General features: G+C 37.2%; 1 protein-coding gene across 1 annotated transcript in view; it reads right to left on the bottom strand.

The window, feature by feature from the left end:
- Positions 1 to 12,614, bottom strand: part of LOC126109461 (CUGBP Elav-like family member 4) — a 202,655-nt gene that overhangs the window by 77,384 nt on the left and 112,657 nt on the right. The window contains exon 7 of the mRNA XM_049914489.1: positions 12,389 to 12,481. Within this exon, the coding sequence (XP_049770446.1) occupies positions 12,389 to 12,481 (93 nt within the window). The remainder of the gene's footprint in view (positions 1 to 12,388; positions 12,482 to 12,614) is intronic.

A 12,614-nucleotide genomic window follows, 5' to 3' on the forward strand; every position in this document is an offset into this window, starting at 1 on the left:
GAAAAGTATATGAGATGAGATTAACAAACAAATTGAGTCTTATTAGTTGTTACCTACATTTATCAAAAAATGTTTATCTTCGCCACTGGTGAAAAACTCCCACATTTGCATCTTCACTTCAAATGATTTCACATGTTTATGGTAATAGTGCTACATGACTCAGATTACATACTTTAATTTGCAATTGATGGGTGTATGAAAGTAGCAAATAAAATAATATTTTTGTTTATATTAACATACGACATAAAATAAATTTACTCAGAGTAGTAGCAGTTAAATTAAAAAAAAAAAAAATAATCACAATTGTAGTCATAAGTGTGTTAAATCATTTGCAATGTATGGAAGGTGTTCACCAACACTGAAGTTGAATGGCTGCAATAAAATTTAGGTAACTACTTAAGCAGAAAAATAAAGCTTTGTGACTGGAAATGGCATTTTACTAGTAAAAATGTACCTAACCTTGAATGAGCTGTCATGGATAGGTCATGATAAAATGTATGTTAATAAAAGACCGTATGATTTGTGCTCACAAGTTAGAGATAATCAACTTGTGTGCTTCCTTCAGCTTTTCTAGTTTTTTACTGCCTTCACAACATAACTGCAATTGCATCATCCATCCGGTGAAGCCTCATTCTATATTGTCTCTCGATATCACAACATATTCACTTTTTTCCACAGAATTTTATGTTACCAAGAAGAGCATGGTTTTTCTGTGAAATTTAGCACACACTGTTCTTGCCACTTCTGTTCACCGATTTTGTCACAATACTGTCTGGGGGCGAATGAGGGCATACAGTCCTCTCCTAGATTTCTGCCTCGGCAAGTAACTTTTTGTGTTCTGATAGCCTTGAAATATGTTATCAGGTAAGTAAATATCAATCTTGCATCCTCATTCCTTTCTGAGAAAGTTTAGAACTTTACTTTTCATGCTGCACTACAAGATTCCAGTCAGTGAGCAATGATTACAAGTTAAGCTTTAAAGGTTGGTTTCTGCAAAGGAAAAGAAAAGTTGTCATGTTAACCACAAATTTTATGCAATTTACTTATCTTGCTTTCTCACTAATTTTCTGTTCAGGAAAGTAGGATGCTGAAAGGAAGGGTATATGCTGTTAGCAATGGGCCTCATTCATTCATAATTACCCATCACACTTCATAAGCACTCACCAGTCAAATGCTGCAGACATGCACTTGAAATTTTATGTCAGGTGGAGGCAAGAGCAAACCATTGCCAATAGTCCAATTTCTTAGAATGTTTACACCTGAATCTGTACTCCACTAGCTATATGATAGTTAATATTTGCACCTTGTCTTTAGTTTTCATTGATGACACTGAGAGTCTTATTAATTAGAGATAGTGAATGGAACAGCAAAAACTGTGACAAGCATAAGAAGTAATATTCTAAGAACCATACAGTTTGCTGGACACTGATGAGGATTTTCATTGATGAGACCGAGAGTTTTATTAATTAGAGATAGTGAATGGAACAGCAAAAACTGTGACAAGCATAAGAAATAATATTCTAATAACCATTCAGTTTGCTGGATACTGATGAGGATTTTCATTGAAATCCATGCAGTAATGTCTTCAGAAATGGAGAACAATTAGGATTTAACATCCCATCAATGGCGAGACAGGCAGAGCGTGAGCTTAGTTGGAGAAAGGATAGGATAAGAAACTGATTGTGTCCTTTTTTAAATGGAACACACCAGATCTTGTGATAAGCAATAAGGGGAAACCATAGAAAATCTACATCTGGATGGGCAGTTTGAACTGTCCTTCCAGCTGAGAGTTTAGTGTCTTAGTGCAGCAAAGTAGTAGTTTTTTTATCTTAGTTTTATCTTTGTTCTGTCTGAATTACGAGAAATCTGTTGATGCAATTATGCTCTAACATGACTAGTGCAAACTGAATGTCTCTTGTTGGATGGCAGTTTCCAAGTCTAATATTGCCACAAGAGATACATGAACATTACACATAGAATGCTGGCACTGCATTGACTCGAATCATCAGTGGTTGGAGAAGTGTTTTATGCTGCTGAGATACATGATCTTGTTCCCTGAAACAGGAAAATTTTTATGTGTGGTGGACAGCCAAAGAATTTGTACATCAGACCTTATTTCTAAGTTAATACCATTACTTTATATAGTAAATGAAGGACACTTGATGACAATGTTGAGGAAAGCAAAGAGGAAGTGGATGAATATGAGAGTTTATGAAATGGGTATTGTGTTACTCCAAGAACAATGTGACAAATTGCTTTAAGACATAAGGTTAAATAGATATCTTGGAGTATACTACATTCTTTTATAATTATTAAAATTCTTAAAAGAATCAACCACGATGAAACAGTCTGCTAGATATGCAGGTTAAATCAGACAGATGAAAAATTGCCTGACTTCAGGAAGACTTCAATCATCCCTATATCAAAGATGGCAGGTGTGGGTATTACTGAAGTGTCAGTTAAGTTAACCATAGCTGTAAAATAAGGAGATGAATTATATATAGGAGGATGGATTGATGGTTAGATGCCAGCTTTGGAAGGGAGGGGGGGATATACCAGTTTGGTTTCCAGTGAAATGTAGGCATGTGCGAAGCAATACAGACTTCGTGACTTATCATAGAAGATGGATTGAAGGAATGCAAACCAAAATTTTAACAATTTTAGATTTATACAAAAAAGCTTTGAACAGTCTTGAGTGGAATGCTCAGTTCGTAGTTCTGAAGGTAGCAGAAATAAAATGCATAGAGTGAAATGTTATTTACAACTTGTACAGAAACTGACAGCAATTATAAAAATTGAAGGGGACAAAATGGAAGCAGTTACTGACATGGGAGGGATACATGGTTGTAACCTGTCTACAGTGTTTTTCAATCTAGACATTGAGCAAGCAAAGGAAACTCAATGGGTAAGTTAGAAAAGGAATTAAAGTGCAGGGAGAAATAAAAACTTTGGGGTTTGCTGATAACATAGTAATTCTGTCAGAGATGTTTAAGGACTTAGGAGATCAATTAAACAGAATCAGTAGCATCTTGAACACAAATAAAACAAGTGTAACAGAATGTAGTCAGATTTAGTCAGGTGATGCTGGGAGAATTATATTAGGAAATGAGACATAAAAGTATTCAACGACTTTTGTTTTTGGAGGAGCAAAACAGTTGGTGACAACAAACATAAAGAGAATATAAAACGTGAACTTCCCAAAGCTGGAAAAGTTTTAAAAAGAAATATGTTGACACTGAATATAAATTTATGTCTTAGGATATCTTTTTCTGAAAGTATTTGTCATGAGTATAGCCTTGTGTGAAAGTGAAATGTTGATGATAAACAGTAGAAACAAGAAGAGAATCGAAGCTTGTGAAAAGTGGAGCTATGAAAGAATGCTGAAGATTGGTTGGGTAGATCGGATAATTAATGAGGAGGATCTGATTTGAACTGGGGAGAAAAGAACTTTTTTTTGGCCAACTTGACTAAAAGAAAGGGCAGGTTCATAGGAGCTATATTGTGGCACCGAGGAATAGTTAATGTGATAATGGTGGCAGTCAGGAAGATACCAGTGCTTGACTATGGTAAGAAGGTTCAAGTGCATTCTTGCTGCTATCTTTAAATTTCTTTTAAATCCTGTTGGAAGAATTGTTGTACCTCTTACTTACAGAATAAGGCAACAACTGTTGTTCAGACTTGGAAACCAATAGATACACTGCTGTCACGAGATAACTTGGCCAGATGCATATCCTGCTCTCAGACCCTGGAATATGTTTTCGAGGCAGGATCTGAGAGACTCCTTATTGCAATAATAACTGTATCCTTTTGCAGATTCGATGTTAAACTGTCAAATTTTAGCCATTTTTCATTACTAAGAAAACAGGGGTATATTTGTCACTTCAGTAATGAAATCACTCACAGATAGTTTCAAAATACTTGTAATAGAATATACCAGCTTCTCTTTTGCAAAGATCAGACTAGAGTTATGAATAACACTTGACACAAAGACTGAAAACTTACTTCCACCTATTTAATATGAAGAGTATTATGGCTTCAGTGAACCCTAATGCAGGAAACTAGTTTTAGAAATAGTCAGATTTATATGAAAAAATAATGACAGTCAAAGCGTAATGGCCAAAAAATCATGATTAGGGAAGTACATTCTGTAGAACAAACATTTTAATGAAAATATGTCTTACTTTTCCCCCAATATTCTGAAAATGCATCAGAAACATTTTTGAAAGAGTTAATCTTTTGGCACATTCCTGTTATTTCTTTGTGTACATTTTTTAAAAGTGTTATTTAAACCTACTGCTTGCACTGAAATGTTTAAATTGTGTGTTCATCTGCATGCTACAGTAAAAAATCAAATAAATATAATGCATAAAATACAGTTAACAGGAACCAACCTTTAAAGATAATATTTGTCTCAATTTCAGCATCTATCTGTTCAATAATTAATTAGCTTGGGACAAAATATTAATTACTGAACTTCTTTTATTACTATTTCAGTTCACTTTTGCCAATAACCTCAGCTTTTGAAATTGCACGTACACAGAGCAGTAGTACGAAGCAAACAAAATTTTGTTTATTTTGTTTACAATTTCTCACTAGTGTAGCAATCAATGCTGCACAGACGTGGAACTAAATTAAAAAAGCTTTTTCTTCCTTCTACGATTTGGGCATTTGTGCAATATTTAAGCTTTGGTGAATGTTTAAAACTTAATTTTCATAACAGAAGCACATTAATAAATATGATCACACCTGGAAAAGTTGCATCATTTATATGTTCCTGAGAAGCAAGAATTGGATGCCCTGGAGGCAAGCAAGGCAGGGGAAATTGCACTCTGCACGTTGGCAGCCCTGCTTGCAGCAGCACCGGGTCCGTTCGGTTACGTAAGACATCTGCAGTAGAATAAATTCATATGTGCAACTGAATACATCTCTGGTAGTGAGGATTTGTCTATTTTCTATCAGAAACGATACAGCAAGCAGTGTATCTGTTGTTGGTTACACAGTTTACTCAATGAAGCTAAGAACTGTGTAGCTAAGATAACAGTCTCGTATGGCTCAAGACTTTCATGCTTAAATGAAACAAAATATTAGAAATGTAAATTTTTTCTGGCATGGCTAATATACTCTGCTTTATGCTTAAATTATACAAAGTCAATAAAGCAGCAGTAAGTCCTTATTCTTTAACTTCCACAGCATCAACTGTTGGTGCAGCTCCTTCTTCACAGATTATTTTGCCTGCAATAAGACACAGGGCTGTGAATGCGACACATATATAAACTCAGGGCAATGATTTGTTTGTTGTCACAGCTCTGCATTATGCCACTAAATAACATGTAGTGATTAAGGCTTGTAGAGACTTCTCGAGATGTTTTATCACTAGGTAAAATTGTTCACATTGACAATGAGTTTTGGCTACCTGAACAGAACCATTTATAGGTAACAAATTTATAGAAAAGCATCAGTCTTCCATCCTAACATGTTTTTGTTTTCAAATATACAGTATTCAAGAACAGTACATTTGGGGAAGCACATGCTGGAACTAGTTAACAGTACACAAAAACTTTAGTAAAGATGTTTGATTGTTTCAGTATATTATTTATATTTTAGAAATAATTACCTTGACATTTCAATGAAGTGTGTGTGTCTGTGTGTGTGTCGGGAAAAGACAACTGCATGTGTGTTCTTTAAATTGGCCTGCTTAACTATTAGCTTAAAAATCAAATCAGCTTTTGTTGTAGAGTATGCTGTGTTGAAGCAAAATTGGCTCCAGTTAAATCACAGAAATTTCTGTAAAAAGCCAGAGTAAATGTATACCAGGGTGAAAGGCTGGACATTAGATATTGTGTCTTTGTAACTTTTATGTCAGAAGGAGAATGCAAGGTTGATTCTCAAAATATTCAAGGTCATTGTCATTATAGGAGCCCAACAGAAAACCTTTTGTCTCTGATATCACTTAATGGACTGCAGTTTGATACTGACACATGATATCTAACAAAATGAGAGCTTTATAATGAACTCAAATATTTGGGTATCTATCCTGTGAATGAAGGTTAACACATTTTCTACCTGAGGTGAGGATACAGGAGTGTTTGCAGATTTCTGTCGTCTGTGAACTTGATTTAACACATAGAGAAGAGCACACAACAGCAGTTCTGTTTCTCATGCACTAGTTGAAGCCATCAACAAAAGAACAAACAACAATATTACAACAAGATAGAACTACTGATTCCCATCTGTCACATGTGTAAGATTGTATCTTACTGCAGTAATTGGCAGAAAATAGATGTAGATCTGTTAATATTATGTTTGTATATGTTGAAATAATTATGGGCTTTGAAATAAAATTAAACTGACAAGCTTACTCATGTGACAGGTAGCTAAATCATATTTCTAGAGTACACAACAAAAGATGAAGCAAAACATACATTCCTAAGGTTGCAAACACAACATTCTCACAGCTGTGAAACAGTTTTCACCACCAGTATGAACTGTATATCTATAAAACACACATATTAAACATTTAAACACTGGCTATTGCTAAGAGGAAGGCAACTATATACCGCAAGCCAACAACTGCATCACACAGCAAGGGAAGGCAAGACAGCTAACACAGAAAACTGTCATTCTTAAGAAATTCTCATACTATTAGCATATTGTATAACATGATATTTTTCTGTTAATTACAGTTTGTTATGATGCTGTACATTGGAGTTTTAATTGTTTCTTTCTTATTAGTATATTTTCAAAATATATACAGTCAACAATGAATAAATTTATTTCATTTGCGTGCTACAAAGACATTCAGTGATACACTACTTTCTCTCAAACTAGGATGTTCTGATCCTGTATGATTCTGCCAATAAATTTTAATTTGTTATGAATTTCTTTAAAAAATAGAGAGAGAAATAGATCTGTATGTCAGATCAATATGCCTCTGAAAAGCAGTGAGACTAAATATTAATTCATATCAACATATTAGATATGGCTGCATTTTTTGTAATTTATGGTGTGAACTAAAATTATTTTCTTGGCTTTAACAGTTCTCAATTTTAATTAAAAAGATTACCATTATCAAACATTTTGTATTATCTTGCAAAGGATAGTGATGATTTTGTTTTTGTTGTAGAAACAACACATACTATATTGGACAAGGAACTTCTAAATGTAAAGGACTTTTGTGAGTAGTCGAGCATTTCAGCAGTCTCTAACGATAAAGGTACTTTGTCTTTTGTTTGTCCATTATACATGAATAACCAGCTATTGTGGTAATTCATGTTTGGAAATTAAGGTACTAGTTTAGGGGAATATTGTTGCTTTTGTGTACAAGTGTAGCTTCCTCATATCCTTGAAATTGCTCAACAGTTTTTGATGTTCAACTATGCCAAGAAACAGTGAACTAAAAGTGTGTTAGTAAATTATGTGTGCTTTGTTGCTGATGCTGGACAACATTCCCACAGAGCTTAAAAACTTTTTACAGCAATATTTCATTTTTATTTCACAACTTTAGTGTCAGTGCACTACTTATCTTTAATTGGAAAACAGGGGCTTGAGTGGCTACTTGACTACCATTCATGGATGCCTTGAAAAATAGAAATAGTATGGCTTGCTTTTTCCATTTGTGTAAGCAAATATGGGAATATCTTTATTTTTACCAAAATAGTAGAATCCTGAATACTTCCTGCCTCTGGAGAGCTTTCCCTATGAAGGGAAGGCTTGGAAATTTCCAAGCCTGCAACTAATGAACACTGCAGTATTTTAAAATAAATGTTCCAGATGATATTTAGTCAGAATATTTAAATAAGTGCTGTCATTAAAGTTTTTAAAAAAATATGATGAATACCAAAGCAACAATAGGAAACAGATGTAACCATTAATTACTGTTCAGATGGAACTTAATAGCTATCTCTGTGTCTAGGAATGAGTATAACGAGGTCACATAGAGAGTAAGTGATGTACTTCAAAAGGTATTATATGCCAAGGTATAAAGAAATCTTTTTAGCTCCATGTACAGCGAATGAGGAAAGCTGCATACACATGTAACTTTGACAAAGGACAGTTTAAAATAAACCAGTATATGGGAAGGTTAGCATAGATGCAACAGTGTGATTAATGGCTTGCTTTCAGATGTTCAGCCAAGTTGTCGATTCCAACTGATGCATAATATTTTGTTAAGTGACCCATCCATCTTCTTCAGGTGTGGTGAGCTGTGTTGTGTTACATGTTCCTGCTGCCTGGAGTATAACCAGATTGTGAACTCTTTTTGATGTTGCACCTCTATTTATCACCATGTTCAATTTCCAGTGCCTGTTACGTTCTTTGGTGCAACACCAACAATATTTCACAATCTGATTAGAGTTCAGTCAGCAAATACACATAAAAACACAACTTACAGCATATGAAAAAGACATCTCAGCTTAACACTTAAAAAACACACCGTCAATATGAAACCGAGAAAACTTGAAAAATCACATCAGTGGTCATGTAACTACAGAAATGGACAAATGGATGACAATGACAAGTCAGTGAATGTCCACATCTCATCTGTGAAATTTGATGTCAGAGACTTATCTGCTCTGAAAATGCGGAATAGGTGGCAAGCTGCGGTGCAAATGAGTATGGAATACAATGTGGTACATCTCACATTATTGTGAATGAATGAGTATTGCAAACTAGACACACTAGCTTATGACTTATGGATGTGTACATGTTGAGATAAGGGCATTAATTCTGATAGCAATGGCACAGGAAAATTAATGTTGAACCATTAAACAATGAAAACAAATTCTTATAGTTTAGATGAAGCATGAATTTTGTTACTTTATATTGACAGTTGTGTAAACGTACATAGTCTTCCATGAGATTACATATGTAAATACAGTAACACAGAAGTACAGCAACAGGCAGTCGTGTATAATACTAAGGGGGAGGTTCATTGCACTGCACCCATTCAACCTTCTGTTTAGGTTGAAGGTACGGAAACTCTATGAGCTGCATTAGTATTATTGATGACCACTTGTATTTCTAGGTGACTGATGAGTCTTTCACTAAGCATGGCAATTTTCATGTTCCATGACCAGAATTGTACAGTGCCTCACAAAATAAAATTATTAATTCAAGTTGAAATAAAAACAGTACTGTACACAGCTGGAAAGTAATTCAGTGCCTACTTAGAGACAACCCATAGGATCAATTTAGCAGAGAGTTGGAACAAAGGATGAGGAACCAGTGGCAGGGTAAGGCCTCAAAGTAGTCTCTTATGCCTGCTTTACCTGTTCAAGTGGTAGAAGGAGATACGCATGTTTAGGTCATAGTCAGCCATACAGTTTTAACTTATGATGTTATCCAGTCCTATTGTTGTAATAAAATTCTTTCTGTCATCAAACTGCTGCAGATGGTACAGACATCACTAGTTTTCACTCAAATACTAAATGGGCCTTCATTTTTTGTAATTACATTCCCTATTGTTGGGTAGGACAGATTGTGTGAGATATGGCTCATTATGCAGGTACATTTTTTAAAATTTTGTTGTACCCCATAAAATTATTATGATCTGGGAGTGGGTTAAAGGTGTTCCAAACTGGAAGTATTTTAGAGGGAATTAGTTGGATGACATCATAATGCTCATATATAGCTGCATTGCCAACTGTGATATTTGACGACCAGAATATTGTCAAATAAAAGACGATGTCCTTTTTATTAAATGTGATCTGTTATTGCTGATTTGTGAGATGATGTAGATGCAAAAACTTCTTGTGATCCTTCAGAGATTTTTGGGTGTTTTATGCAGACCTCAAGACTGACTTAGTAATGTCTCTCTTCATGAACTGACTGAAAGAGGTCATGCAATGGACTCATATTTTAGAGGATGGCGTTTCAACTCCCTGTGGCCATCTAGATTCTGAGTTTCTGTTATTTCTGTACTTCATCTAAGGCATGTTTCAGAATGGCTGCTCTGAAAGAAACACCATTAATTTCCTTCCCCATCTTTCCACAATATGAAATTCTGTTCATTTCCAATGAACGCATTGTCAATGGGATGTTAAGTCAAATGTCCTCTCTTCTTCCAAAATTGGCTCAATTCTCTCACTGTGAAGTGAAGTTATTGTGGAGCTGGATGATGCCTTGTATGCCATTGGCCAAGGCATTTGTTACATCTCAAGTGGAAACACTGCTACATCATGCTGATGACATTAACCGCATAACCCAATGGACTGGGTGTGCTGTTTGAGACCTTAGCACATTCTAGAATAATGTGCAGTACTAGGATTGAGATGTAGGATTCCTAATTGAGAATTTCCTGTTCTGGCATTTGCCTTTCAACTAAGGTAGGCCTTGTGGAAATCTTGGTTGGTATTGGGGAAGTAGAACAATTTTTTAATTTACTCAAAGGAATCTAGCAATTGGGCTTTTTTAAAGTTTCTGCCAAGATGCATTTCAGAATTCCACACAGCTTTTGTTGTTTTAATACAGTAATGTACGAGGGCAGTTCAATAAGTAATGCAACACATTTTTTTCTGAAACAGGGGTTGTTTTATTCAGCATTGAAATACACCAGGTTATTCCCCAATCTTTTAGCTACACAACACTATTTTTCAACGTAATCTCCATTCAATGCTACGGCCTTACGCCACCTTGAAATGAGGGCCTGTATGCCTGCACGGTACCATTCCACTGGTCGATGTCGGAGCCAACGTCGTACTGCATCAATAACTTCTTCATCATCCGCGTAGTGCCTCCCACGGATTGCGTCCTTCATTGGGCCAAACATATGGAAATCCCACGGTGCGAGATCGGGGCTGTAGGGTGCATGAGGAAGAACAGTCCACTGAAGTTTTGTGAGCTCCTCTCGGGTGCGAAGACATGTGTGAGGTCTTGCGTTGTCATGAAGAAGGAGAAGTTCGTTCAGATTTTTGTGCCTACGAACACGCTGAAGTCGTTTCTTCAATTTCTGAAGAGTAGCACAATACACTTCAGAGTTGATCGTTTGACCATGGGGAAGGACATCGAACAGAATAACCCCTTCAGCGTCCCAGAAGACTGTAACCATGACTTTACTGGCTGAGGGTATGGCTTTAAACTTTTTCTTGGTAGGGGAGTGGGTGTGGCGCCACTCCATTGATTGCCGTTTTGTTTCAGGTTCGAATTGATGAACCCATGTTTCATCGCCTGTAACAATCTTTGACAAGAAATTGTCACCCTCAGCCTCATGACGAGCAAGCAATTCCGCACAGATGGTTCTCCTTTGCTCTTTATGGTGTTCGGTTAGACAACGAGGGACCCAGCGGGAACAAACCTTTGAATATCCCAACTGGTGAACAATTGTGACAGCACTACCAACAGAGATGTCAAGTTGAGCACTGAGTTGTTTGATGGTGATCCGTCGATCATCTCGAACGAGTATGTTCGCACGCTCCGCCATTGCAGGAGTCACAGCTGTGCACGGCCGGTCCGCACGCGGGAGATCAGACAGTCTTGCTTGACCTTGCGGCGATGATGACACACGCTTTGCCCAACGACTCACCGTGCTTTTGTCCACTGCCAGATCACAGTAGACATTCTGCAAGCGCCTATGAATATCTGAGATGCCCTGGTTTTCCGCCAAAAGAAACTCGATCACTGCCCGTTGTTTGCAACGCACATCTGTTACAGACGCCATTTTAACAGCTCCGTACAGTGCTGCCACCTGTCGGAAGTCAATGAAACTATACGAGACGAAGCGGGAATGTTTGAAAATATTCCACATGAAATTTCCGGTTTTTTCAACCAAAATTGGCCGAGAAAAAAAATGTGTTGCATTACTTATTGAACTGCCCTCGTATTTATTGCCAGTATGCCATCTGCCGTGGCTCTGTGGGCAAGTGCCAGATAGCAAATCTTTAGATACTAGGTTTGATCCCCATCTGTTTAGGATATTCGTGTCACTTACCAGTTCTTTCACTTATTGCTCATGCTGCATCATGACATAGCTAGTAGCCATGTTTCCTTAGCTGCATTGTATGATGATGTGTGCACTTTCTTGTGCTTGGCGAATGCTCGCCTTCGTGAAGGTTAGTCACAGAACTGCTGGTCACCTGAAGTGTAGCTGCATAGAATGGGAGAGTTAGGAAACGAGTCCTGCACTTGCAGCTTTGCCACACTTATGCATTGCTCTAGTCGGTAGTGTCCACTTGAGAGTGACTGGGCAGTACCTATTGTGTTCGAACCGCCTGATATGCCAAATTAAGATTTTACTAAATCGATGCTATGAGGCTGTACATTTGTATGAGGGTTAGTGTTGCTTTCCGTAAACTGTCACGGTATTTGAAGTAAGAGCAGAATAGCTGTGTCAGCAGGGCATGCGCTACAGCAGGAGTAGTGGCAGGTTGGTGTTGGTAGAGGTTGAGGTACTCACCGACACCGGGGTAGGGCTGCATACCCGGGTATCCGGCTGCGGCCGCTGCCGCATGCTGCAGGGCTGCCGCCTCACCGTTCACCAGGCCCTGTGCTGCAAGCCACACAACACATGCTGCATGCAACACATACCACACCACACCACACCGCTCGTGCAGGTCACATCCGTAACATCTATAAACCCTACCAGACACTGGCACTGACTGTAAAGGGGGCTCAGAAATAAT

The sequence above is a fragment of the Schistocerca cancellata genome, chromosome 12 (assembly GCF_023864275.1).
Source record: "Schistocerca cancellata isolate TAMUIC-IGC-003103 chromosome 12, iqSchCanc2.1, whole genome shotgun sequence".
NCBI lineage: Eukaryota > Metazoa > Arthropoda > Insecta > Orthoptera > Acrididae > Schistocerca > Schistocerca cancellata.